Source organism: Kogia breviceps, chromosome 14, assembly GCF_026419965.1.
Source record: "Kogia breviceps isolate mKogBre1 chromosome 14, mKogBre1 haplotype 1, whole genome shotgun sequence".
NCBI lineage: Eukaryota > Metazoa > Chordata > Mammalia > Artiodactyla > Physeteridae > Kogia > Kogia breviceps.
Window position 1 is genome coordinate 70,423,338 of NC_081323.1, and position 27,916 is coordinate 70,451,253.

General features: G+C 48.7%; 1 protein-coding gene across 1 annotated transcript; it reads left to right on the plus strand.

The window, feature by feature from the left end:
- Positions 1-26,995, plus strand: SCNN1G (sodium channel epithelial 1 subunit gamma). Its single transcript, XM_059036995.2, has 13 exons — positions 1-122; positions 3,473-3,820; positions 5,803-6,109; positions 7,795-7,985; positions 9,211-9,314; positions 11,874-12,037; positions 20,256-20,354; positions 21,898-22,015; positions 22,771-22,849; positions 22,933-22,990; positions 23,179-23,237; positions 25,038-25,113; positions 25,404-26,995. The coding sequence occupies exons 2-13, from the start codon at positions 3,504-3,506 to the stop codon at positions 25,782-25,784; spliced, it is 1,953 nt and encodes a 650-aa protein (XP_058892978.1). The 5' UTR covers positions 1-122; positions 3,473-3,503; the 3' UTR covers positions 25,785-26,995.
- Positions 26,996-27,916: the final 921 nt, after the last annotated feature.

The following is a 27,916-nucleotide window of genomic DNA, read 5'->3' on the forward strand; positions in this document are numbered from 1 at the left end:
GGGGCCCAACCCACAGGAGCCTTGGCCGCTGGGCTGCGGGATGCTCTCGCTGTACGAGGAGCAGAACACAGCGTAACCGGATCGCGCACACGCTAGCCGCGGACCCTTCGGAACTGAGTGAGGTGAGCCCAGCCGGGTCGGGTCGCACCAGCTCGGGGGTTTCAGGCACCAGAGTGGCCTCGGAGTCCCTGGGTTTCCCGGACACTGTCCTCCCGGTCGGCGGCGGAGCGGGCATGAGCCCGGGGCTGCCTCCCGGCACCTGGGATGCTGGGACACCTTCCCAAGTCCATTCGGTCCAGCTTTCTGCTGGTCTGCCCTCGCCGTGGCCCGGGACGCAGAGCTGGGGCGGGAGACGTTTCTGGGTTACTCAGAAAACGGGTGTGGGGTGTACGGGGCCGCGCCCCGCCTCGTCTCTCCACCCAGCACCTGCTCATTCCCTTCCTGGACTTGGTGAGACGCGTGGACCTCACCGCGATCGTTCCTTTTCCCCTCTGGAATGTTTTCTCTGTGGTGACTGGGGTTGCAGAATGTAGCAAACACTTGAAGCGGGTTGGTTGGGTTCTCTCCGGCGGCCTCAGCGCGGCTGCCCTGGGGCAGACGTGGCTTCGGCCACAGCAGCCGGTCTCTCGGCGCGGGGAGGGCAGGGGCTGCAGAGTCGGCCCCTCGGGAGGAGCGCGGGTCTGGCGCCCAGAGCCCAAGGCTTGGGTTCCATCACTAAGGTCTAGGGGATAGTTGAGGTTGGGAATGGGCGAGAGGGGTGCAGTAGAGAATCATGAGGGACCCCGGAACTCCAGAGAATCTTTTAATCCTTCCTCCCGGTGTGGCATTGGACAAGTTGCCTAAACTCTGCACCTCAATCTTCTCCTCTGTGTCTCATATAATAATAATGGTGATTAAATAAGGTAATGTGTGAAAAGAGTAGGAGAAGGAAGTCTGGGAGTAGAGTAAGGGGTCAATAAATGATAGCTGCTATTATTTCTGTTGTTTGTGCTGTTGCTGTTGTTGTTACTGTTATTATTATTATTATCTGAGGAGCAGTGTGTAGTTAAAGGCATGGTTTCAAATCCCAACTCAGCCACTTTCTAGGGTGACCTTGGGCAAGCTACTTAACCTCTCAGTGTCTCAATTTCATGTGTATAATGAGGGAACTTATGGTGCCTATCTCAGAAGATATTTGTGGAAATTAAATGAGTTAATACCTGGAAGGTGCTTAGAAGAGTGAGTGCTGGGTGTCAGCTACTAATTCTTCCACAAGGGTATCATGTTTAATCAAGCAGTGTAACCTAAAGGTAGCTACAACCTTGCTTTGTTTATAAGTTGAAATATTATTTGTGTGAACATGTATATGTTGTATGCTGTGCAAGATGGGTTCCCTTCTTTCACCTGTGGTTTCACTAACATTGGTGGCTGATCCACTGGGGTCAAGGTAGTCCTGGGGAAGGGGCTGATGGGGCAGAGTGACCCCAGGAGTTAGCTTCAGTGAGAAAATGGAGGGTTTGATGACAGAAGCTTCCAGAATCACAGTTTCTGTTGAACATTCACAGAGGAGAAAATCTTCCCTGGGTTGCAGTTTTATTTGACAGGAAATTGTACCTGGATCTAGGTTTATAAAAACAAACTCTTGCGAATTTTTGCTTTTGGATTGTAGTGAGAGAGGAGATGAGGATGGACACGATTTTAAATGATAAAACACAGTAAGTCACATTCTTCTTGCCAAGAGGCTTCTTGCATAAGTTTGAGGGTCAGAGATCACAGCAAGATCATATACGTCTGTGGAGGGTTAGAGTGGTCTGGCTGCCTTTGGATGTCTCACCTTCCTCCCGCAGCACTCTACATCCTTGCCATCATAAACCTGAAACCCACTAACATCATTAACTTGAAAGCCTCCCACCTTTGCCCCAGCTCCCGATTTTGGATAATATCCCATGGGTTCAGGGTGGAGAAAAAGTACTTCCTCAATGCCAGAATCCTGCCTGAAGAATGTGATGGGGCAAACTATAGTCTTTGTCCCAGACCCAGGCCTTCTGGGGGCCATGGGGATTACCCTGTATATCCTACTCCGAATTCGAGTATATCCTAATTTGCCTCTGTCACGTACGGTAGGCATAGGAAACAAAGTTTCCATATTCCCCCTCCCCAGTACCAGAGCTCACCAATACTAGTGTTAGGAAGTGGCCACACTACCTACCCAGAGTTTGGAAATTAAATAGCTCAGGATTCCATCTCTTTCCACCCCCCACTTAGTCCCACGGACTGTTAATTAACTGTCTTGGGGAGGGGGCAGCACCCAGCACAATACCAGGCCCCTCAAGGCATATACCATGGCGATAAAGGCTGCAAGATTCCAACCCAGCGCCTCCACTTACTAGCTGTGTAATTTTGCACAAGTTACTGCTCCTCTCTGAGCTCATTTTCCTCCTCTGTAATCTGGAAGTAATAACAGTATGCCTACCTTATGGCATTGTTGAAACATGAACTGAAATATATAGAGAGATTATATATATTTGGAGAGATATTGATTATATATATGATATATGGAGAGAGAGACTGTATGCATTTGTGAGGCTAATGAGACCATATATTATTTGAGTTCATTTTTTAAAAGATTATTATTTCACATTGTAAAGTTTCTGTAATTCATGTGCAGCATGTACATTGATGAACGCGGTCATTTGCTTTCCAACACTCTTCCCCAGACAAAGCTGTTACTAAATCAAAGTGTATTCTCCAAATTCTCTTCGAATCAAGGAAATATGGCGTGGTGCCTGGCAAATATTAAGTGGTCAATATTTGTAGGCTATTATTATATCAGGTGCTCTAGAAACACTAAGGGCTTGACTGTAAAGAGAAGTGAAACAGAAATGAAACAGAAACACTCCACTTGCACTAAATCAGCTGAGAAAAGGCTGGGAAGATACGGCTGGGCTGAGAAGGGACTGGACACGGTCTAGGGTGGCTGCCCGGAAATTCTCTTGGCAGATTTTATCTGTTAGAATCGATTTGCAAGGTGCTTGCTCTGTGCTAGGCACCAGGGGGCAGGGCAAGGTAGGAACGATGCCCTAAGGAAGGCAAGCTAATGGAGACACTAAGATCAGACCCCTGGATGCTCTAATCACAATGGAGCTTGATAAGAGGGGTGTGGAGGCTGATTGGGATGGGGTTGCCCAGAGGGCTCCTGCTCCAAACACCCAGGGAGAAGGTCCTGCAAACAGTGCAGTGATTTTCACAGGTTACACCTCACCCAGCCTCCACACAGCTTGGCCTGGGGCCCACAAGAGAAGAAGGTAGCTCTTTGGCAGCTGTGGTAGCCCAAAAGAAAATATCCTGGAGCAAGGGCCAAGGCCTCAAAGCAGACTGTCCAGGCCAGAGGGAAAGAGGAAGGCAGCCTCTGAGGACATGAGGGCTGGTGTTTCCCAGCGCCCAGCCTCCAGGCTGTGCCCACTCACCTGCTTTTTTTTCTCTGCCCCTCCAGCTTGCCTGCCCCACCAAGTCCCATCTTCACCATGGCTGCTGGAGAGAAGATCAAAGCCAAAATCAAGAAGAATCTGCCCGTGAGGGGACCTCAGGCACCTACCATCAAAGAGCTGATGCGGTGGTACTGTCTGAACACCAACACCCACGGCTGCCGCCGCATCGTGGTGTCCCGTGGCCGCCTCCGGCGCCTGCTCTGGATTCTGTTCACGCTGACAGCCGTGGCCCTCATTTTCTGGCAGTGTGCCCTCCTCATCTCATCCTTCTACACCGTCTCTGTCTCCATCAAAGTTCACTTCCAGAAGCTGGATTTTCCTGCTGTCACCATCTGCAACATCAATCCTTACAGGTAAGAGGCAGGAGCAGGGACAGGGAGGGAGGGGTCACTCCCCCTCCAGGTGCCAATGCCCCTCCCAAGGGTGACGCACTCCAGCCTGCAATCATGCTTTTTAGAAATCTGAATTCATTGCCAGTGTTGGTAAACTGCCCTCTCCCAGGATTTAAATCTGTACCAAAGTTTCAGTCCATCAGCTACTTCTGAGGATGGGCTAGCTCAAGGAAGGCAAGAGGGAGAGGCTGCAAGGATCACTTTTGCTTGGTGGTTGGGCCTGGAATGAACTAGTATTCCTCCTACCCTGGAGACACACACACACACACACACACACACACACACACACACACACACACTCACACAGCCCAGCTTAGCCATTTCCTCTGAGCTCTCCAAGCTCACACCCTCACTCTCCCCTGAATGTGAGCTGGAGGCTGACTCAGACATGACACCTAGGTGACTTCCAGAAGCATCTCAGCTCATCTGAGCAAACCCAGCCCCACTAATGAGATCACTGGGCTCTGGGCACAATCAGCCCTTGGAACTGCCCAGTTGTCTGCTGCAGGACCTGTTCTAAATGGGTCATTGGAATCCTTCTCAGGATTATTGAAAACTGATCTGTGAGGCAAATCAGAATCTGGCAGAATTTGTCAGAGCAAGTGTGAGGGTGGGGAGAAGGGAAGAGCAGGGGAGGAAGGCCATCGAAGGGAACTAACACGTCCAGAGTCATCAATGAGTTGATGGGAAATCTCAAAATCAAAATCGGGTCTAAACTCATCCTCCACCTCAAAGTCTATCTTTCTTTCTTTCTTCCTTCCTTCCTTTCTCCATCCCTCCCTCCCTCCTTTCCTCCCTTTACCTCACCCTCCCTCCTTCCCACCCCCCTCCTTTCTTCCTTTCATCCATTGTTCCATAATCTTTTACTCAGCATCTACAAATTGTCATTCACTGTGCTAGATTCTGGGGCATGGAAGTGAATGACCCAAACACAGTCTTTGTTCTAGTGCAGCTGACGTTGTAGGAGAGGACTGAAATATTAACAAATATAATTACACTAATAAAATTAATAACAGTGACCATTTAACAGCATATGTGTGTGTGTATATATATGTATATACATACATACACACAGAAATACATGGATGGATGGATGGATGGATGGATAGATAGATAGATAGATAGATAGATAGATAGATAGATAGACAGACAGATAGATAGATAGAATAAACTCATTGACTCTTGCCAATAACCCCATTTTACAGGGGGGGAAACTGAGACACAGAAAGGCTAAATGGCTTGTCCAGGGTCACACATCCAGAACCAGAATGGGGAACTGGAACCCAGGTAGTTTGGCTCTGGAGTTTATACGCTCAGTCACTATGCTGTGTGGCCTGTGCCCCTAGCAAGGGAGAGAGAGAGTGGGGAGAGTTAAGAGGGAGGCCAGGACCATTGGTATTGTGAAAATTAAAAGATGGTGTTATTATACTTCATGTAGTCAACTCCCAGATCATGCTTCTGTGTTCTTGGGGACTGTCAAGGTAACAGTTATACCTCTTCTCTCCCGGCATTGATTCGAGGAGAACCCATGGGCAGGGGCAAGTATGCTGGGTAGAGACAGAGCCTGCCCCCTGGGTAGACTCCTGGTTAGCAGTTATTTACTTGTCTCCACTGTGACTGGTTTATGGGAGGCACCTGACAGTCACCACTCCAGAAATGCTGGTTGGGGCAAACTCATCAACACACCCTGAGAGCAAGCAGACAGTGGTGGCAAAGGTGAAACCACAGGAAGTCACACAAGGGTCATATGGGAGCCTGCCCCATTTACTTGAACCAGTGGTCACATTGGAGGGGGCAAATTATGAAAGGCCTGGTTTTCTTGGCCAAGGGCTCTGGGGTGATGGGTACAGGCTGACACACATCGATGGAAAGCAGCGTGGGGAAGTGCCAGCCTTCCGCCAGAGGGCTTTCCCATCCCTGACTCCTCCTTCCCACCTTGACAGGTACAGTGCCGTGCGGGACCTTCTAGCCGATTTGGAACAGGAGACCAGAGGGAACTTGAAGACCCTGTATGGCTTTTCGGAAATTACATCTCGGAAACGCCGAGACGCAGAGTCCTGGAGTTCGGCCAGGGAGGACACAGGCTCGAAATTCCTCAACCTGGTCCCGCTGCTGGCCTTTGATAAGGGTGAGACAAGCAAGGCAAGGGACTTCCGCACAGGACGGAAGCGGAAAGTCAGTGGCAGAATCATTCACGAGGCATCAGACGTCATGCATGTCCATGAGTCCGAGGTGGTGGGATTCCAGCTGGTAAGATGCACATCCTCACGGTTTCGGGGAATGGGATGGGATGGGGGGTCCAGGGAGGTTTCTCCTTTGCCATTAGCCCTATAATCCCACAGGAAGAAACACACTCAGTTAGGGTGAGTCAGCTGTCAGCAACTGAAACTGATCCAGACAATCTTAAGATAAAAAAGTCTTTGAAGGTAACCAGTAGCTCATGGAGGCCTCTTGAGGGACAGAAATTAGGGAAGATCCAGGGATCTCGGGGGCAAGAAATGAGGAAAAGTCCTTTCAGATACTGCTACTGGATTAAATAAGCTTCAACTGTTTTCAGTCTTTTTGTTAATCCAACCATAAAGATGGATTCAGATCCCACTTGGGGACTATCTGGCCAAGTTTGAGTCACCTGATGGCTCACATAGGGTAGGACATCTTGATGGACAGTCTCAGCTGACTGTATCCAAAGGGTGGAAGGAAATTCGACCAAAGCAAAATTGGGGTGCAGATACCAGAAGGAAGAAAATAGATAACAAACAGCAGAAACACAGTCTTCCCAGCAGTACTTGCTTTCGTGAGGTGCTAAAGCTGACTCCCCATCTCTCCTTCTTGGTCCCATTTGAGGGACTCTGAAGAAGCAGCCGTTCACCAGGAATGAACTCCATTGCCTTCCTGGCCAAACTCAACCATCACCCTCCTCTCTGTGCCCCAGCCACCTCTGCAAGATGAGAACTACCTCCACTTTATAGTCTTGGTTGTTGACTGTGAGACCTCATGGCTCCAGTTGCAAATCCTGGGGGAAAAAATGGCCCTTTCTCTAAATCACTGAGCCTTTTTTTTTTTTTTTTTTTTTTTTTTTTTGCGGTATGCGGGCCCCTCACTGTTGCGGCCTCTCCCGCTGCGGAGCACAGGCCCCGGACGCACAGGCTCAGCGGCCATGGCTCACGGGCCCAGCCGCTCCGCGGCACGCGGGATCCTCCCGGACCAGGGCACGAACCCGCGTCTCCCGCATCCGCAGGCGGACTCCCAACCACCGCGCCACCAGGGAAGCCCCACTGAGCCTTTTTGAAGTCTTCCTGGGTCCTTATATAAGATAAAGTTCTCCTTGATACCAAAAATCCATCCTTTGGTGTCCATGTTTTAAGAGAGTTTTCAAGCCCTGTGTGATGAGAACATCTGGAATATACCACAAGTTCCCTATAAAACTCTCATTATTATGTATTTTAAACGCTGGTCCTTCCAACTACCATGTGAGGTGGGGAAGGGTGGTATTTTGGTCAACATTTTGTAGGTGAAATAATAGATAGGTAATGCGTTGCCCAAGATTCTGCAGAGAGGTCGTGGCAGAGTCTGAGCTAGAATCTCGATTTCTAGACTGTTGACCCAATAAGAAATGGTGAGAGTTGGGTGGGAACTCAAGTAGCCATAATCAGTCGAAGCCTGGATGTCTGGGGACCCTGAAGAAGCTGATTTTGCTTCTCACTTGGTAGGGAGTCATGAGAGTGAGGCTCTGTGTCCTTCCTTACTCAGCCCCTTCTTGGTCCTTGAGGCTTGAGGATGATGTATCCCAGGTCCCAGAAGTGAGAAGAAGCCCATCCTTGCCCCAGATATCCCTCCTGTTCCCCTGAGTGTTTGATCTAGAGTTTCCTTACAGTCCTTCTGAAGGCCGCTGGTAGGGCTGATAGCTTCATCCTGGTGTCTTCTCCTATTCACAGTGTTCAAATGACACATCCAGCTGTGCAGTCTACACCTTCAGCTCGGGGGTTAATGCCATCCAGGAGTGGTACAAGCTGCACTACATGAACATCATGGCACAGGTGTCTCCAGAGAAGAAAATCAACATGAGCTACTCTGCTGAGGAGCTGCTGGTCACCTGCTTCTTTGATGGGGAGTCCTGTGATGCCAGGTCAGTAGGGGAAGGCTGCTCTCTCAGCTCCAAGGACCAGCGGCTCTGAGTGCTGGGCTCCTCGCATGCACCTGAAGCTCAACTAGAGGTCTTGGGAACGACAGGTGCTCTTCTCACTGACCCTGTCTTTTGGAAAATGACTTATATAGGAGCTTAGCTCTAGAGTCAGTGAGGAAGGTGGAGATGGTGTAGGGTCAAAATATCCTTAAATTCATTCAATTACGCACAGAAACAGAGTAGTTGGGCTTCCCTGGTGGCGCAGTGGTTGAGAGTCCGCCTGCCGATGCAGGGGACACAGGTTCGTGCCCCGGTCCGGGAAGATCCCACATGCCGCGGAGCGGCTGGGCCCGCGAGCCATGGCCGCTGAGCCTGTGCGTCTGGAGTCTGTGCTCCTCAACGGGAGAGGCCACAACAGTGAGAGGCCCGCGTACCACAAAAAAAAAGAAAGAAAGAAAGAAAGAAACAGAGTAGTTGATGGTGGACATATAACCTTGTATATTACCATCACACATACCAGTGAGAACCATTGATCTAGTACAGGAAGGAAAGAAGAAAGGGAGGAAGGAGGGAGGGAAAGAAGAGGGAGGGAAGAAAGGTCTATGTACAGATGTGTGAACTTTCAGAACTTTCCACCTTTAAGTTAACACTCAGATTCCTGGTAGAGACTGGGCAGTCATGGGACATTCTAAAGTGTTCCTGCTTATCTGAAGGGCTTTCTTCATTCTTTTGAAATACTAAGCCTTTCTATATGTTAGTCCATATACTGACCCTTGCAAAAACTGAGTGATTGGAATCGTGTCTCCCTGAAGGTTGGGTTCTAAAGTCAGTATAAGGACACATATGATGTGATTCCTTTTCTGGGGATCATTTGCTAGGAATTGGAATGGAAAAAAGTCAAGTGTTGGCTGAGAAATTCAAGAGTAGAGGAAATGGGGCGCAGACATATTGGCACAAAGAATGCCAAGTCAGGATGGAGATGGAGGTGAGAAGATTAAGAGGGAGAACAGAAAGCAGAGAGCGGTTCTACATCAACATGGGTCAGTTGGACGAGGGACCTTGTTTGTCATCTATCAGAGGAAAGATGGGGGAAGTAAGTCATGTCTATCATCCATTGTCCACAAAAGAGAGCTGGCCCATTAGCACTGCCCATTTGGACTTCAGCTCAGGAGCATGAGGGGAGTTCCCAGCACAGCCCTTTTCTGACCTGTATTCTCCCCCCCCGTAGGAACTTCACACGTTTCCACCATCCAATGTATGGGAATTGCTACACATTCAACAATAGAGAAAATGAGACTATCCTCAGCACCTCCATGGGAGGCAGTGAATATGGTAAGGAAATCTGCACCAAGGAGATCCTGGGGTGCTCTAATGGCAAGCGTGCTGGCAGCAGGACAATTGGGGATGCTTTAGGCCTTCCAGAGATGCAGGCTTTCCCCACCTGGCCAGAAGCTTGGGGCACAACGTTTCTTCTTGCAGTGTTTCCATCAACATCCATATCGGTTCTTTCCTTCTTTATCAGAGTCTGTTTTCCTTTGTGACATCAACTCTTTGCTTTTGAGAGAGCAACAGGGACAACCGTGGGGTTTCTTCTCCCAGCTAAACCACTTGGGTTTACGCTTGTAACTGGAGTGAGTAATGCTGGGCAGGCAGTTTCCAGATGGACTTAAATCCAGATGTGCTGAACAGGAGATTAGGGAGGCAAACACACCTTTATCTCGGTTAAGATGACAGATTCTGGAGCCAAAACCCAGCTCTGCCACTCACTGTGTGACCCAGTGCAAGTTACACCCCTTCATCTATAATGAGGGAATAATAATAGTATCGATGATACAAGGTGATTGAGAAGACAAAATATAAAAAGCACTTAGAATAAGACCTGATACACACTGTATTCGTTTGGTTGGGCTGCCATAGCAAAATATTACAGATGGGTGACTTAAACAACAGACATTTATTTTCTCACAGTTCTGGAGATTGGAAATCCTTGGTCAAGTTGCTGGCAAATTCAGTTTCTGGTGAGGACTCTCTTGCTGGCTTGCAGTTGGCCACCTTCTCTCTGTGTCCACACATGGCCTGTCTTCTGTGGAAAGAGACAGCTTTGTTGTCTCTTCCTCTTTTTATGAGAACAATAATCCTAGGGGATTAGGGCCCACCCTTATGACCTCATTTAACCTTAATTACCTGTCGAAAGTCTGAATCTCCAAATACAATCACATTGGGCATTAAGACTTCAACACATGAATAGGTTGCAGGGGGCGACCTGCGGAGAGACAGAAAATTCCATAACACGCACTATACACACAATAAATGCTAGATGTGGTTGTCATTACTACTATTACTACCATTACTACCATTGCTGCTGCTACTACTATCACCACCAATAATTACTACCTCCAGTATTAGTATTACTACTACTCTACTACTGTGACTTTTGTAGAGAAGGCAGGAACTCAACAGACTGGACTGGTTTACCCACAAAAGGAATTCTTGAAAGGTCCTAAACAAATTGAACATGATTTGATATATAGATATGCTCCTACAAGGAAAGGCAAGGTCTTGTCATGGAGGAAACCCCACTTGGACTCCTCATCTATGTTACTGTATTCTCTGTGTTCTTATCAAATCTGCAAGAAACCGTAATTCAGGGCACACACGTCAGTGGGAAGAAGTAGTTCTGTGAACTGTTGCACAATCCTGGCTCTGCTGCATGTGGGCTGTGTGACCTTGAGCAAATTGCTTCCCCACTCTGGGCCTTGTTTCCTTTACTTACCAATAGAAGAAGTCAGAATAACTCTCAAAGTTCTCTTCTTTCAACTCATATAGGCCCTGCTCTTATTTGTTTACCAAATGTTTATTGAGTGTCTTCTGTATGCCAGGCCCTCTTCCAAGTCTTAGGGAGGCAGTGGTGAATAAGACAGATGCCACCTCTGCTTTCAGGGAGCTTGCACTTTGTTGCAGAGAGACAGATAAATGAGTGAATAAGCACATAGATATTATCTGGTTATCAATCCTAGCGAGCGCTATGAGGAAAACAAAGCAGCACAAGGAGAGAGTGGCTGGGGCTGAGATTGGGGGTTTATTTCAGATAAGGAGGTCCAGAAAGGCCTCTGGGAGGAGGGTTATTTAAAGATGGAAAATACGCATTAAGGTCCATGGAAGAGCACTTTGGGCACTAGCAAGTCCAAGGACCCCAAGAGGGAAATGGATTTGATGTGCTCCAGAAACAGAAAGAAGACCAGCGTGCTTGGAGCTTCTTGATGGAGGGGGAGAGTGGAATGAGGAGGGAGGCATCATCATCTCCCTGAGAGCCACAGTCAGGTTTCTGGACTTTATTCTATGGCATCCTCTTGTTTGCAATGAGATGCCACTAAAGAGTTTCAGGCAAGGGAGTGACCTGATCTGATTCCTGATTTTAAAAGGTCCCTCTGGCTGCTGAGCTCAGATTAGACGGCAGGCGCAAGAAAAAAAAAAAAAAAAAAAAGAGTGGGAGCAGGGAGAGGAGTTAGGCCAGTGATCGGATTCACCACTGGTGTCTCTCCCTGAGGGTTTAAGCAGCCACAGCTCTGTGTGTCCCTTTGGGTGCCCAGCAGAACTCCCCATCTCAAAGAACCACATAGAGATTCGTGTCTTGGGCAGGCTAGTAGTTTTCCTTATGCTTAGCAAACCTGCAGTAGTGACAGTGTTTCTGAGCCCTGTTTTGTGCTAAGCCCTGGAGACAGAGCAGTAAACAAGTCAGGCTGGAGCTTCCAGTCTCACCCTTGTCTACCTTTCACTTGTGGGAAATGCCTGGGTCTTGGTTTGGAGACTCCCAGAGCAGTGGAGAGGTAGGCTACCACCAGGGAATGTTCTCCTGGCTTTTGACCACAGCAGGCTGCCTTATCCTCCCAGGGCTGCAGGTCATCTTGTACATAAACGAAGAGGAGTACAACCCCTTCCTGGTGTCCTCCACTGGGGCGAAGGTGATTGTCCATCGGCAGGATGAGTACCCCTTCATCGAGGATGTGGGAACAGAGATTGAGACGGCCATGGCCACCTCCATAGGGATGCACCTGGTAAGAGAATATTCTGACTCCTGTCGGCTTGGTGAGGAGGACAGATTTTGTTCAAGGATAACCAGTGAGGTGTAGCTTATGGAAAAGAGTGTTGGTTTCAAAAGGAAGCATGGTCTAGTATTTTCCAATGGTTACCCCAGTGGTCATTCTAGTAGTTATACTAAAGGCTGTCTTTGGATGAACAAGGACAGGATGCCATTTTGGATAAGAATTGAAGGAACCTTCCTTGTTCCAGAGACAAATGTCAGCATTTATGGAAACTGTGCTGGTCAGACACTAACTGTGTATTTGTCACTGATATAAATAGAGCAGAGTAACACCTTTCTAGGACACCTAGAGGCCACTGGGGCATGTAAACCACTTTTGGAAAGTCATTGGGCCATCAAAGGTCTATTTGGACCATCCTACTTCCATCAGTTTCACCTCATTTACCGAGAGCCACTCCCCTCAAGTCTTTGACCTTTTCTGACCTCACTAGGTGCTGAGAACACTCATACCTGTCAACAAAAGCACATCTGGGCTGCAGACTCCAATCCCTGAGCCAGTCATGCCCAATGGAAGCAGAAGGGCAAGGCGAGGAGTGTGCTCAGATGCCCCTGGCCACACTTGTACAGTCTCTTGTTTGCAGGCCTGGGGTCTTTTTACGCCAGTCTCTGTCTCACTCTGTCTCACTCACTCACTCTGTCTCTGTCTCTTGCTCTATCTAATAGAATAACTATTAAGTACTTATTTAAAGGGAGTATATGCACAAAGTAAAAAACCCAAACAATACAAGGAGCCTACCATGCAGATGTATCTCCCTTCTATCCCTGACCTCTGGTTCCCTCCTTCCTCTGCACGGAGACTATTGCTTATACCCACACACGAATATGCAAATTTTATGCAAATACAAAATACTGTTCTGCCCCATTTTCCACTTGATACTATGGCTTGGAGATAGTTCCATATGAATACACATATAGATTCTGCCTCATTCTTCTTAAAGACCCATAATACTCCATTGTGTGGATAAGTTATTGAAGCAATTTCCTGTTGATAGACTTGAGATTGTTTCCAGGTACAACTAAAAGCAATGGTGCAATGTGACGTGATGTGTAGTCATCGATTGCTTCCTAGAAGTATATCAATCAGTATGCATATTAGCCACATTGTCCTCCAATAAGGTTGTACCCACACGGGTATTAACCAATTTTTAATCTTTGCTAATCTGTCAAGAAAAAAATGGCATCTATCATAATTTTGGACAGTCATTCTTAGTGGCATTTTTTTTCACCTATTTATGGAGGAAAAAAATCTCCTTGTGGGCTCTTTGTTTATATCCAACCTTAGTATCCCAAATTAAACATATTAGCCTTCATCCCTCACAAATTTTTCCTCCAGAGCAGTCGTTTCCAAACTTGTTGATCAATAGATTCAGATCTACTGAATCAATGTCTCTGAGAGATGAGCCCAAGGATCTGTATTTTTACCAAACTCCAGTGGTCATTTCAAGAGGCCACAAACTCAGGAACCTCAGCTTTAGAAACCTGAGTAGTTCAGAATGAGAGAAGAAAAGTGTGTCTTCCTAAGAGAAAGTAAAGCTAGGATGACACCAAAGCTTTAGCACAGCCATAAATGATGGCTTCAGAGTGAGTTATAAAGTGATATGGTGGGCATTGGGGCTTGTATATTCCTCCATCATCTATTCATTCAACAAGCATTTTCTGAGCACATCCTGTGTGCTAGGTGCTGGGGCTACATCCGTGTCCCCAGGACTGTCGCTGTCCTTTTAGAACTTAGGGTCTAGCAGAGAGAATCAATAACAAACAAAAAATTGCACAGGTGATTAACTCTAATCATCATAGGTGCTAAGAAGGAGAAATACAGGATGCTTGAGAGCATATCACAGAGACGCCTGATTTAGGGCTTTTTAATAGGGAGAAGAGGAGAGTTCAAGGGGTGCTTTCCTGAGGAAGTGGTATTTCAGTTGAGACAGCAGAGAAGATAAACTGGCATCTGTGGCTTCGGTGCCACACCGTGTCCCATCAAAGGGCAACCCTGGACAAGAGAAAACATCAGGATGGCACATCTGTGAAGCCGTGTCATTTAGTGACTTTGTTCAATGTGGGAAATTTGTTCCAACATGAGCAGTGTTGTATACCTACTTGGGCTGTGTGAATGCTGATTGCCCAAGGAAAAATCTTGAGCCCCAACCTGCTCGAACTGTGGTTTGAAAAGACCTTAAGTTACTACCTTTTTTTTTTTTTTTTTTTTTTTTGGTCACACCATGTGGCATGCAGGATCTTAGTTCCCCAAACAGGGATCAAACCCATGCCCCCTGAATTGGGAGCACGGAGACAACCACTGGACCACCAGGGAAGTCCCTTTAGCTTACTACTTAAGAAGCCAGGTCTCTGATTCCTCTGTTCACTGGCAGATTACAAAACTCCCAGATCAGAATAGCGAACATTTTGATCCAACATTTCTCAGGCAGTTTTATACCTTGAAGAAGCACCTGGGATTTGCAGCACATTCTTACCTTCTGCCTCTCACAGTGTCTGCACACTTAGAGCTTGGGAAAGTACAAGAACTAAGGAATTGCCCTCTGGTTTTCTTCCCTGAGCTTAGAAAAATATCCATCACACTGTTAAGCAAATGCTCTCTTTAACAATGATGGTAAACAAAGACATGGATCGGTTTTCTGCTGCACTTAATTTGAGATATACAAAATCAAAGCCACAGAGCAGGGTCAGGAAGCTCTAGTTCTGACTTATGAGCATTTAAGACTACAAAAAAACTAGGGATTACTGAGACGTCACCAGAGAGTCACTAGAATAAGTCCAAACAAACTAGACTTCCTTCCTTTCTTATTTATTTTTTTATTTAGTTATTTATTTACTTTCGATAGGCATGTTAAACTGGTAGACTCGGTTTGTTAGGCAGTTGGTTAAGGAATCTTCCTTCATTCACTGAGGCATGTGTGTCCAAAGCACTGGATATTCAGAGGTGGATACAACAGAGCCCCTACCTTCAAAGATTCACCTTCAAGAGAAGATAACATACCTTTGCAATGCAGGTCCAAGCTCTGTGAGAACAGGGACCTTCTCTATCTTGTTCCCAGGCTCAGTTCTTAGAACGCAGTAGATCCTCAGTAAATATTGTTGGATAGATGGATGGATGGTTGGGCACCAGGACAGAAGCTTTTGGTGAAGGCTTTCTAGATGATGGATTCTTAAAGGACAATTGTCAGGCAAATAGTATCAGGAAAGGCTAGTCCAGACAAAGGGCATAGCAATTACAAAGGGGTCGCAGAAAGGATTTGAAGCCATGTAGTGAGTCATTCTGAAAAACCACTTTGGCTGAAGTACAATCTAGATAGTGGAGACAGTGCAATATTTACAGTAACACTAGAAAGAAATGATGAGGCCCTAGCTGAGGCAATGGCTGTGGGGATGGACAGAAATGAATGGATTTGAGGGATATTACAGGCAACAGGGTTTGACAACCGAGGTCACTGAGGAAAGGCCAAGGAGAGTTAGATTGATAGTTAGGTTCTGGCTTGGGTAGTGGGGTGGATGGAAGTGCCAGGTTCTAAATTCGGGAATAGAAGAAGGGTAGGTTTGGGGGAGAAGATAACCACTTCAGTTTGGGACATACCCAAGTTGTTGTGCCTTTGGGAAATCAAGGTGAAAACGTCCTGTCAATAGATGCTGTGAACCTGGAGCTCAGGAGAAAAATCCGGGGGCCACGGTGGGGTTGAGGGTGGGGTTACATCTAGCATAATTCTAGACTTGGAAAGAAATGCCATCACCGAAGACCTGAGACAGAATGCCAATGTTTAAGGGCTGAGCAGAAAGAAAATGGAGAAACAGAGGCACCAAAGTAGCAGCAGAAGCTGGAAAGGGTTGGTGTCAGAGAAACGAAGAGGGTTTCCAGGAAGCTATTAGCTAGGGTGCCAAACGCAGTTGAGAGGTCAAGCAAGGTAAAGGGCAAAAGCTGTTGGGTTGGGCTACCAAGAGGTCACCGGTTCTCTGCCAGAGCAGTTTTCAGTGGAAGGAGTGGAACAGAAACCAAAGTACAATGGGTTGGATCACGAATGAGAGATGAGGAAGCGGGCAAGGGCAGATTCACCCAGGGGAGTGTGGAGCCAGGCCCCGAGAGGGGCGAGACTTCCCTGTCATTGCAAACCTTACTGTACGTTTGTGTTTTTTTTAAGATTTATTTATTTATTTTTGGCTGCTTTGGGTCTTCGTTGCTGCACGCGGCTTTCTCTAGGTGCGGCGAGCGGGGGCTACACTTCGTTGAGGTGCACGAGCTTCTCATAGCAGTGGCTTCTCTTGTTGCAGAGCATGGGTTCTAGGTGCATGGGCTTCAGTAGTTGAGGCACGCGGGCTCAGCAGTGGTGGCTCGCAGGCTCAGTAGTTGTGGTGCACGGGCTTAGTTGCTCCGCGGCACGTGGGATCTTCCTGGACCAGGGCTCGAGCCCGTGTCCCCTGCATTGGCAGGCGGATTCTTAACCAGTGCGCCACCAGGGAAGCCCTCCTACTGTACTTTTTTTTTTTTTTTTTTTTTTTGTGGTACGCGGGCCTCTCACTGTTGTGGTGTCTCCCGTTGTGGAGCACAGGCTCCGGACGCACAGGCTCAGCGGCCATGGCTCACGGGCCCAGCCGCTCCGCGGCATGTGGGATCTTCCCGGACCGGGGCACGAACCCGTGTCCCCTGCATCGGCAGGCGGACTCTCAACCACTGCGCCACCAGGGAAGCCCCTACTGTACATTTTTATCTCAAAGCATGCACACACTTCTCTTCACAAGCATATGTATAACAGGGATTAAGGGCTCAGACTTTGGAGCCAGACAACTGGGGTCCAAACCCCAGCTTTGCATTTTGATTGTGTGATCTCTGTGTCTGAGTTACCTCATCTGTAAGATGGGGATGATAATAATGTTACTGCATAGTCTGGTGAGAATTCAATGAGTTGATTCATGTGCAAATTGAAAACAGTGCTTGGCATGTATTGGGTGCTCCAAAAATATTGGCTATTACTCTACATTTTTTTAAGAAAAGAGATGTGAAGGGAAGGAAAAATATTTGAACCAAAAAGAGGGGTTAGGGAAGATTTTTCTTGTCCTCGTGACACCCTTCTGAGTGAGATATTGAGGAAGATATTGATCTGTTCCATATAGTATATAGAAAGTATTAATTATTTGCCATTTGTGTTGCAACTATCTTTCCCAGTGTGTGCTTTTATTTTAGTTTTCATTATGCTACTTTTTCACATGCACATGCAAAAACGTCAGATGTTTACATAGTCAAATTCTTTGTTTTCTTCTTTAGTCATTACGTTTATTGAGGATTTTCCCTCCTTGAGATCATATACTGAGCTGATTTTCCTTCCAGTTATTTTATTATTTCATTTAATAGTTTAACCAACTAGAATTTTATTTCTGCAGGATGTGAAATGCAGAATTCCTCCAAATTCTTAACAAGTAGTCCTAACTTCATATGTTGCATAATTCTTTTTTCCTCCATTGATTTGAAACGTAAAAAATAACTTTTATAATTATTTACATCTATAAATTATTTTATAACATTACAAACAACTTTCATAATATATTACTATTTTAAAACAGAACAAAAGAAAAAAGAGTTAAAACACCCATAATTCCACCTATAGCCTCCTGCTGCCACCTGGGCTTTTCCCTGGCACAGTTCATACCTTTAAAGAGGTGAGCTAAGGACTCTGTGCAACTGCCCTCCTCCCCCAGGATTCTCAGAAGGAAGCAGATAGGACCTCATTTTGATAAAAATGAGTCCTGTTCCCACATACACCCACATACAACACATGTGCACACAGATGCCTAATCACACCTACACATACCTGTGGCATGCCACACACATTATCTACCTAGCTATCTATCCATCTAAACTTGCACACACTCTCACACACACATACATGTATACCCATTCTCATTTTGGGGTCCCCAGGGGTCAGGAAAGAAGCCAAAATGTTTCCCCACGCTGCCCAGATCAGCACTTCTGGTAAACTGATGGTGAAGTGGGGGAGTGAAAGGCGGCGGGGGAGAGAGAACAAGAGCAAGCCCGGGCCCTGTCCCAGTTCATCTAGCTGAGGCTTTGAGAAGCTAAAGACCTCTCTTCCCCTCTCAAAAGGCCATCGGCCCCATCTGCCCCAGCCCCAGGTGTTTCAGGAAGTAACCTGAATAACCCAGGAACTCTGAGTTTGATAAGCATCATTGCAAAGTAAAGGGCCATCGAGTACTCAAAAAGCATAAAAATCACAATATGACTTCTCACAATCGGTTTTCTGGAAGTGGTCCATGGCCTGGTTCTCAAGGTAGAAAGAGCCTCAGCCACCTTTGCCAGCTGCACAGGGCTTACCTGCATGGACGGACCCTCTCCCCTAGATGCCAGGCTGTTGAACTCTCCCCACAGGCAGGTAGGGCCCTGTACCTAGTAGCTGACGCTCTAGGCTCTGTGGACATCCTGGGCCTGGGGGCTCCAAGGGACATCCGATCAGGGAGACTGCTGCTTGGAGAAGCTGAAAGCATAGCATTGAATGGAGGTGCCCTCGAGGGAAGCCACTGCTTGGCATCTTCGTGCCCAGTTCCCAGCCCAGCCCTGGCATGCACTAGAGGCTCTAAATCAGTTTGCGACCCAGCTGTTAGTGGAATGAAGTAAGTCTGTTTCTTCTGTACTGACGTGGAAAGACACTCACTCTTTATTATTAGCGAGAAGAGGACATTGCAGGGCAAAGGGAACGTGTGATGTGTGTCTGGATCTCAGGATCGAGATCTGACCTGTTGTAGTGGGTACCTGGGGGAAGAGAGGAAACCAGACAGCTACTTTCCTCTCTGCTTCTTCTGTTGAAACGTTTTAAAATGAGCACTGTCTTTTGCCCCAACGGTAAATTAATTTGCAATTAATTGAGGGAGACTAATGGGTCAACAGATGAATTATAATACAAACAGAAAGAGATTATAGCCACTTGAGATGTCTGTAGTCTCTACCTGCGCCAAACTTCTTGATTCCTTCCCCCCACCCAATCACCTTTCTCTCTGTTCATACACTCTTCAAAGGAAAAAGAATTTTCTTCCCTCCCCTAAATCTGCCATCCATTTGCCCTTTAGCCTCCCCATTTCATAAAAGACAAAACAAAACTCTTTGTACACATGTACACACACACACACACACACACACACACACACCAAATCCTATATTGTGATATAGTCACAATATATTCAGCTGTTATTCCCCCTTGGGAGACATTACCCCCCCTTTTTTTTTTCTTAATTGGCTTGTCTGGATTGTTACTTTGCAGTGACAAATATTAAGCTAGAGCCAAATGTAGTAAGCCATAATAAAACATAATTGAGTAAGGCTTTTGAACAGTGAGTAATGATATGCTCTTACGTCCTCTGATCAGGGTATCATTCTGCTCTGCTGTGTATTCTGTGGTCCTCTCTAAGAAAGTCCATTTTTTCAAGTCAGCTTCTGGGACCAGAGGACAAGAGGGTAGGAAATGAGTCCTTCAATGGAGACAAGGACCCCGTGCAGCACAGTCACTGCTCATATTTCTAATCCCTCCAGCCCCTCCCCGTGGATTCTCCAGTGGCTCACTACATTCAGAAAAACAAATCCAAACCCAAATTTCTCAGCACAACATAGGAGGCCGCCACGATTTGGCCTCGACGACCCTCTCTGACCTCATCTCCAGTGACGGCTCTCCCTTTTATCACGTTCCGGCCACCCTGGCCCTCTCCTGCCTCCAGCCTTGCTGTTCCCTTTGCCTAATCCTCGTCCTACCTTTCTTGGCAAGTCCAGCTCTTTGTTGCCATACCATTTCGAGCCAACATGTCTTTTTCTCAAAGACATCTTCCCTAATCGCTTTTGGAAAGACCGCCCCCTCCTCCCCACCCATCTAGTCTCTCTACCCAGTTTCACTGATCACTATCCAAAAAGATCCAAAATGATTTATTTGCTTTTTGACCATCTGTCCACCCCACTAGAATGTGAGCTCCACAAGAGCATGGAACTTGTCTATTTTGATCACTGTGGATTCCATAGTGCCTAGAATAGCATCAAGCTCCGAGTAGGTGCTCAATAAATATTTGTTAAATGAATGACTGGGTAGCTGCTCAGCTCCTCGAAGCTGCTAGAAATGCCCCTTGTCTGGGTCCTGGGGGAGGTCAGGGCTGAATGTGTGCTGCTGTGATTACAGACGGAGTCCTTCAAGCTGAGTGAGCCCTACAGCCAGTGCACAGAGGACTGGAGTGACGTGCTGATCACGAACATCTACAATGCTACGTATTCCCTCCAGGTACAGGCTGGAGGCAGCACCCAGCCCCGGGTTGTGGCCTGGACCCAGGAAACAAAGTTATATATAGGCTGGGGTGTGTCTGGGACTGGGAACTGTGGTTAAAATCCTGGGGTGCATCCAAGGACCTCAAGAGCAAATGATGCCAGCTGGTTCCGTCCTCTTCAATCCATCTGTAACCAGAGCTTAATTGATTCACTGAGGTTTGCATAGAACAGAATGTACGGCTGAGATCCACTTCCTAAGTGGGCCTTGGCGAGTGAGGGACAGGAGGAGGAAGCCGTCTGGGAGAGGCACTGGGTGAGGGGTGCCCTTCACCCACTGATGGCTTTGGGCAAGTTGTGTGTGCCTCAGCAGTCACTCGGGGAGTTTGGATTGGATCGGGGGCTGCTGAGTGGCAGCTCCCAGGTCCCTTCTACCCTGCTCACCTGGTTTTTCTGGATGGTGTTTAAAAGTCAGGGAATTTCACAAGAAAACCCAGATTTCTAGCTTCTCTTGAAAAACAAGATCTGGCAACATCGGACCCATATTCCTACAGGATAAACAGTGGGTGGAGTGGCCTTATCAAACGAGACATGTTCTCTGGTTCCCCATGGTCTCCACCACCCGCTAGTGTATTACCTATGTCAACCCTTGAGTGAGATCACCTGTTACACTGCCTCCTGTTCTGGCAGTCGGCCCTTCGCCTCCCACCAGGACACTAAGAGAGCCAATGAGAATCATCCCAGCAGAACAAAAGGACCGGGTGTCCTGAGTGCACTGAGTCCACTAGCTTCCACCAGAGCTGAGCTGAGGGGTGGTGGAGACACTGAGTAAAAAGAGACTAGTAGTCAGACAATGTCTGCTTGTAAGACATAGAAACACATTCACACTGACTTCAAGACCAAAAAGAAAAGGTGGCGGGGGGGGGGGGGGCGGTCAGCTCATTGGAAAGATACTCTGGATAATATTTAGTGAGAGGCTACCATTTACAAACACTTTACATCTTTCAATTCATACTCACAACAACTTCATGAAGTAGGTCTTGTTATACTTATTTCAAAAATGAAGAAACCAAAGCATCAGAGAGATTAAGTAACTTGCCTGAGGTCACACAGCTGGGAGGTAGCACAGCTGGTATTTGAACTCAAGCAGCCTGCCTTCCGAGCCCACACCGTTAGCTTTTATGCTATAAGCTTCATGGATATTATGATCCCCAGGGATCCAGCCTGGAGGGCTTGGACCTGAGAATTGGAAAGTTGGGGGCTGAGTTTGTTTCTCTGTTTCTTAGCACCTGCTCCAAGTTTCCCACTTATATCTGGGTCAGCACTTACATGATGGAAAATGACCACCGCAGCTCTAGCTCAACCTGGCCTCCACATCTGTTTAAATTCCCAATAAATTTTCTAGCTTTGTCCCTGTGGCCCTATCGGCTGTGACATGAGGGGTACATTTATGCTGTCTGCCAAGGCTGTGGGAAGCTGACCCTCTTCAACTGAGGGATGTAGGGAGGGGGTCTGTGGCATCCACAAGGAGGTTAAGGGAATTCCTGGGTCTTGTCTTTCAGATCTGCCTTCACTCATGCTTCCAGGCAAAGATGGTGGAGAAATGTGGGTGTGCCCAGTTCAGCCAGCCTCTACCTCAGGGAGTCAACTACTGCAACTACCAGCAGCACCCCAACTGGAGTGAGTGAGACCCACTCCCGCCTTGCACACCCTAGGAGCGGGGTCAGCCCAGCCCTGGCAATAGCTAAGGCGCTCCCGGGACCCTGCCCCTATGGCCTTTGGCCTGAGGGAGATATTGATAGAGAGACACGGACCAGTTTCACTCCTGTTGTGAAGCCTGGCTTGAATTCTACTTTCTGATTAAGGATCAAATGCTACACTCCAGCTCGTGCTAAAACCTTGACCACCTCTGTCAGCTCCAGGAAGTAGGAACTATTGATAGTATCCTCTGACAGAAGAGGTAACTGAGGCTCAGAAAGGTTAAGCAACTTGCCCAAGGTCACACAGCCAGGGAGCAACAAAGCTAGACCCAAAGCAACGGCTGCTGACCTGCCCCCCACCCTAACTCATGTTCTTAGCTGTGGCAGTATTCTGTCTCTCAAAATCACAAGCCGGAAATTGTTTCCAGAGAACTAGTGTTTGTAGAAAGTGGAAGGTGTTGAGGGAACTTCCCTGGTGGTCCAGTGGTTAAGACTCCATGCTCCCCATGCAGGGGGCCTAGGTTCGATCCCTGGTCAGGGAACTAGATCCCACATGCATGCCACAACTAAGACCTGGAGCAGCCTAAATAAATAAATAAATATTTAAAAAAAAAAAAAAAAAAAGAAAGTGGAAGGTGAAATCATTAAAAAAGAGACTGTGAGGGCACCACTGGAAAACGCTAGGAAAGGTCCTGTGACCCCAAAGCTCATGCCACCCCGCACTCTGTTCCTCAGTGTACTGCTACTACGAACTGCACCAGGACTTTGTCCGGGAAGAGCTGGGCTGCCAGTCGCTGTGCAAGGAAGCCTGCAGGTGGGTGGACCCAAAGCAGCGGGGTGAGCAGGGCTGGGCTGGGCCAGGCCTCCCACCCTCACTCCATACCCTTCTCCACGTAGCTTTAAGGAGTGGACGCTGACCACCAGTCTGGCGCAGTGGCCATCTGAGGTTTCTGAGGTGAGCTTTCTGTCCGCTCTTCCCGCTGGAGTCTTCAGCCTGGAGCCTCATGTCCTGATTGTGTCCTCTGGCCTCGGGGGTGATCCACAGGGGAGGACTGGGTCAGGGGCTGGGGCTGAGAGGGGAGGGCAGACAGGCTGGCTCTGGTCTCTCCAGGCATCCGCAGGCCACTTCTTTCTCCACCACAGAAATGGTTGCTGTCCGTTCTCACTTGGGACCAAGGCAAAATAAAGAAAAAACTCAACAAGTAAGTTGACCTCCGCCCTGCTTCCTCTGCCTCCGCCGGCCCCCGTCCCAGCCGCCTCACTTGATTCCTCAGTGCCAAACTCTCTCCTTTTCATTCATTCATTCATTCATTTCTTTTTTTTTGCGGTATGCGGGCCTCTCACTGTTGTGGCCTCTCCCGTTGCGGAGTACAGGCTCCGGACGCACAGGCTCAGCGGCCATGGCTCACGGGCTTAGTTGCTCCGCGGCATGTGGGATCTTCCCGGACCGGGGCACGAACCCGTGTCTCCTGCATCGGCAGGCGGACTCTCAACCACTGTGCCACCAGGGAAGCCCCATTCATTTCTTTATGCAACAAATATTTACTGAGTTCTTATCATGAGCCAGGCCCTGCTTGAAGCCTGGGGCTCTCAGACTTTCTGACCATGACCCACAGTATGAAAATACTTTTTCCACTGTGGCCCATTGAATACATAACTGAAATAAAAGTGTCATGAAACAGTCCTCCCTTATGATGTACAACGCATTCGGGCTGCTTCTCAAATGTTGCACCCTCGTGTACCAAGCCAATTGTTTACATCCATCCCGATTGGTCACAGCACAATTCTGTGCATGCAATCTGATCTTTTCTATTTCATTTTGTAAAAGGTACTGGTCATGACCCAGTAAGTTTATCTCATGGCTTCCTGATGTGTCTTGACCCACCTGGAAAAATACTCCTTTGAGCCATGCAGCTTCTAATTCCACTTGAATTTTCCACATCAAAATTCACTTCCGGGCTTCCCTGGTGGCGCAGTGGTTGAGACTCCGCCTGCTGATGCAGGGGACATGGGTTCGTGCCCCGGTCTGGGAAGATCCCACATGCCGCGGACCGGCTGGGCCCGTGAGCCATGGCCGTTGAGCCTGCACGTCTGGAGCCTGTGCTCCGCAATGGGAGAGGCCACAACAGTGAGAGGCCCGCGTACCGTAAAAAGGAAAAAAAAAAAAAAAAAAAAAAAAAAAAAAAAAATTCACTTCCAAGGGACCTTTAGCAAAAATCAGCCAGGGCAGAGTTCAGGGACCTCAGCAGATGGAGACAAAGATGGGAGAGGGTGGGGGTGGTTGCCGTGCGAACCCACATCTCTCTGGGCCACTACTGTCTCCGCAGTGCCCAGCCCTGGGCCAGATCTTTCTAGGTTTGAATACCAGCTCTGCCAATCATGAGCTATGTAGTCTTGGGCAAGTTACTTATCCGATCTGTGTCTCAGTTGCCATATCTGTAAAATGGGTATGATGAAAACATACCTGCCTCATAGGGTGGTTGTGAGAATTAAATAAGTTGACTCACATAAGGTTCTTGGAACACATAAGGTTCTTCCAGTGCTTGGCAACACGGGAAGTGGTCAATAAATGCTAGCGGTTATTATGGTTATTATCGTTATGACCTTATACCCAGCCTGCCTCGCTCATTTACATCACTCGCCTGTCTCCCGTACATGTTTTAGACTGCAATCAAACAACTACAATGTCCAGGTTTAATGAAGAACATTGTGCTGTGGGAATGCAGCTGAGGGAACTTAGTCTACAGGTGGGGAAATGGTTTTTGAGTGTACAGGTGGGGAAGTGGTTTTTGAGTGAATGAATGAACCAGCCCCAGGCCAGAGATGTGCTCTGTGGTGCAGAAGGAAACCCATAAACCAGGTTCTAAGACCCTGTGGAGCTCAGAGCCTGGTCCGTGCTGGGGGCTGGGGAGGAGAGAGAGAGCCATGCTGAGAGGCTGTCCATCTGATAAAGTGCAAAGGCCTCCAACTCACCTTGGCCCTGCCTATTGGAATCTTTACAGGACAGACTTGGCCAAACTCTTGATATTCTACAAAGACCTGAACCAGAGATCCATCGTGGAGAGCCCTGCCAACAGCGTGAGTGGCTTCCTTCTGGGACCCGTCCAGGGTCTGCGTGTGTACGCATCTGCCTGGCCTTGGGGAGCAGAGTCAGATTGTGGGGATCCAGCCTGAGCTCGTAGGGCCACCAAAAGCCAACCAAGCCTCAGATCAGGCAGAGTAAGAGGCGACAGGAAAGCTGCCCCCATTTTGCCCCAAAGCTGTTCCGGGCCAGGGCTAGCCAGTGACTCCCTTGGGAACTGGGGTCTCTGCATGAAGCCAACTTGGCGGGGGTCCCTCCTGACAGTCTGGCTTGGCCTCCCTTGCAGATCGAGATGCTTCTGTCCAACATCGGTGGCCAGCTGGGCCTGTGGATGAGCTGCTCCATCGTCTGCATCATTGAGATCATCGAGGTCTTCTTCATCGACTCCCTCTCCATCGTCGCACGCCACCAGTGGCACAAAGCCAAGGAGTGGTGGGCCCGGAGACAGGCGACCACCTGCCCCGAGGCTCCCCCCAGCCCTCAGGGTCAGGACAACCTGGGCCTCGATGTAGACGATGACCTGCCCACTTTCACCTCTGCCTTGTGCCTACCTCCAGCCCCGGCAGCCCAGGTGCCGGGCACGCCTCCCCCTAGATACAACACCTTGCGCTTGGACAGGGCCTTCTCTCGCCAGCTCACAGACACGGAGGTGCCAGCTGAGTCCTGAGGCAGGCTGGGGAAGAGAGACCGAGCCAGGACCACCCGCCATGGTCTGAGAACTTAGATCCCGTCTCCTGCACGCAGAGCGGATCCTCTGCACCCCCTCTGGGCTTTTCAGAGACATTGACTACAAGTCTACTTTGAACGAGGCAGGGCCTGGGCACGTGCAGGGAACTGTTGGACCCCACCCAGCAATGCTCACAGCCGCCCAGGATGAGATAGTTCCTGCAGCCCAAACCCTTAGGACATCTGCTGCCGAGACAGATGGGGCCGAGGAAACGCGGCCGGCCTGGACAAAGGCCAGGAGTGAAGCCTGACAGAGTTCTCCGCCAGATCCGCAGAGAGAAAGACTCTTCCAGAGCCCGGAGCTGGGGGTTCCGGCCACTCCCGCAGCCTGGGCTGGGACCCAGGGATGTGACCTTAGGTGTTGAGGCCTGACAGTCTCTGCCTGCTGCCAAAGATAAGGAGGAGGCAGCTCCAGGCCTGGAGCTGGAGCCGTTTATGAATAACCTGCTTGATCACTGATATTGCGGCAAGGTCTGCTCTGTGCCCTGAGGCAGGAGCTGGCCCAAAGTGCCCGGAGTATGTAGAGGGGGAGGGGGCACTAGAGGGAGGGCTGCGGGGGAGGGGGGGGCGGTGCCAGGAGGTCCTCACTCCAGGGTGGGTGTGGGACATATTCTGGGCAGCTAAGCCAGTGCTCGGGGCCCTTTCCCCAAGCAGAGAAGGGCCAGGAAAAGCACATTGTTGGACACTGCTGTCCAGTGGTAGCCCGAGCCGTAATGGATTATCTCCTGATAACCCACCTCAGCTCCTCCTCCAAGGCAGACCCTGTACCCCCACCACCAATGGCCTGCGCCTCACCAACAAGCCAGCCACGGGGACAGCCGCCGCCTGGCATATTCACACCTTCCAGGGAGATAATAGCTAGCATGTATTAAGCGCATAGTAGGTGTTCAACATCAGCTCAAGGGCAGTGTTCTGGCTGCTCTCCTAAACACTCACAGAGATTGGCATAGGAGACTGCAAACGACAACACACAGGCCAAATCCTATTTTTGCTTGTGACCTAAGACTGAGTTGGATGGGTTTTGGTGGTTTTTTTAAAAATATTATTAAAAATATCAAAAGAAGGACAGTTTGTGACCTGAAAATTATACGCAATTCAAATATCAGTGTCCGTAATAAAATTGTATTGGAACACTGTCACGCCCATTCGTTCACTAATTGTCTATGGCTGTGTTTGTTCTACCATGGCTGGCAGAGGTGAGTAGCTGCAACAAAAACTCTACAGCCCCCAAAACCAAAAGTGTTTCTTCTCTGGCCCTTTACAGAAGAAAATACCTGCCAACCCCTGGACTAGCACAGTAAGTAGGTATCCCACTGTATGGATGAAGAAACTGAGGCATAGAAATGTTGAGTTACTCGCACAGGGTGACACAGCTAGGAAGTTGCAGAGCTGGGATTCGAACCCAGGCACTGTGACTCCAGACCACGCCCCCCACCCTGTGCACTTTATCACTCCATCATTTCGCATCCAATCAGTGTCTGTGCCTTTTATGTGTGAGGCTCACGTCAGTTCGGGTGGGAAGAGGGGTAGGCTCCCCACCTGGTTGTAGGACAGAAGGAAGTCCCACATCCGTGGGTGTGGAGAGGACTGCATCCAGGACTGCTTCCCGCTCAAGCAGAGGCAGAAGTCTTGGTGAAAGAGCAGGGACTGGGGGACCCTGCCTGGCCCAACCCAACCTCAGACCTGTGGCTACCAGAGCCATCTCTGCCACCTGCAGTGGCTCCTCTGACCCTCGCAGGTGGGACGCTGCTAGGAGGCACGGCAGCCAGCAGAGAGATGGTCACCGTGACCCCTGGCTCCCCTGAGGAGTGGGTTCAGAAGCCAGGGCTGATGCAGGCAAGCATCAGGTTGCCAAAGGCAGGAGCCTGGCTCCTGTCCATGCTGGGCTGGGGTGGCCTCTGCCAGTGCCGACAGGGAACTTGTAATGGATGCCTACCTGGGCATTGCCTGGAGAGAGCTTCCTCCTCCTCTCCAAAGCAGGAGGGGTGCGGGCCAGGCCCTCAGATTCATGGAATTGATCTGCCTCAGCATGACATCACAGGCAGGAACATGTTCAGCGGGGCTCAGCTTTTG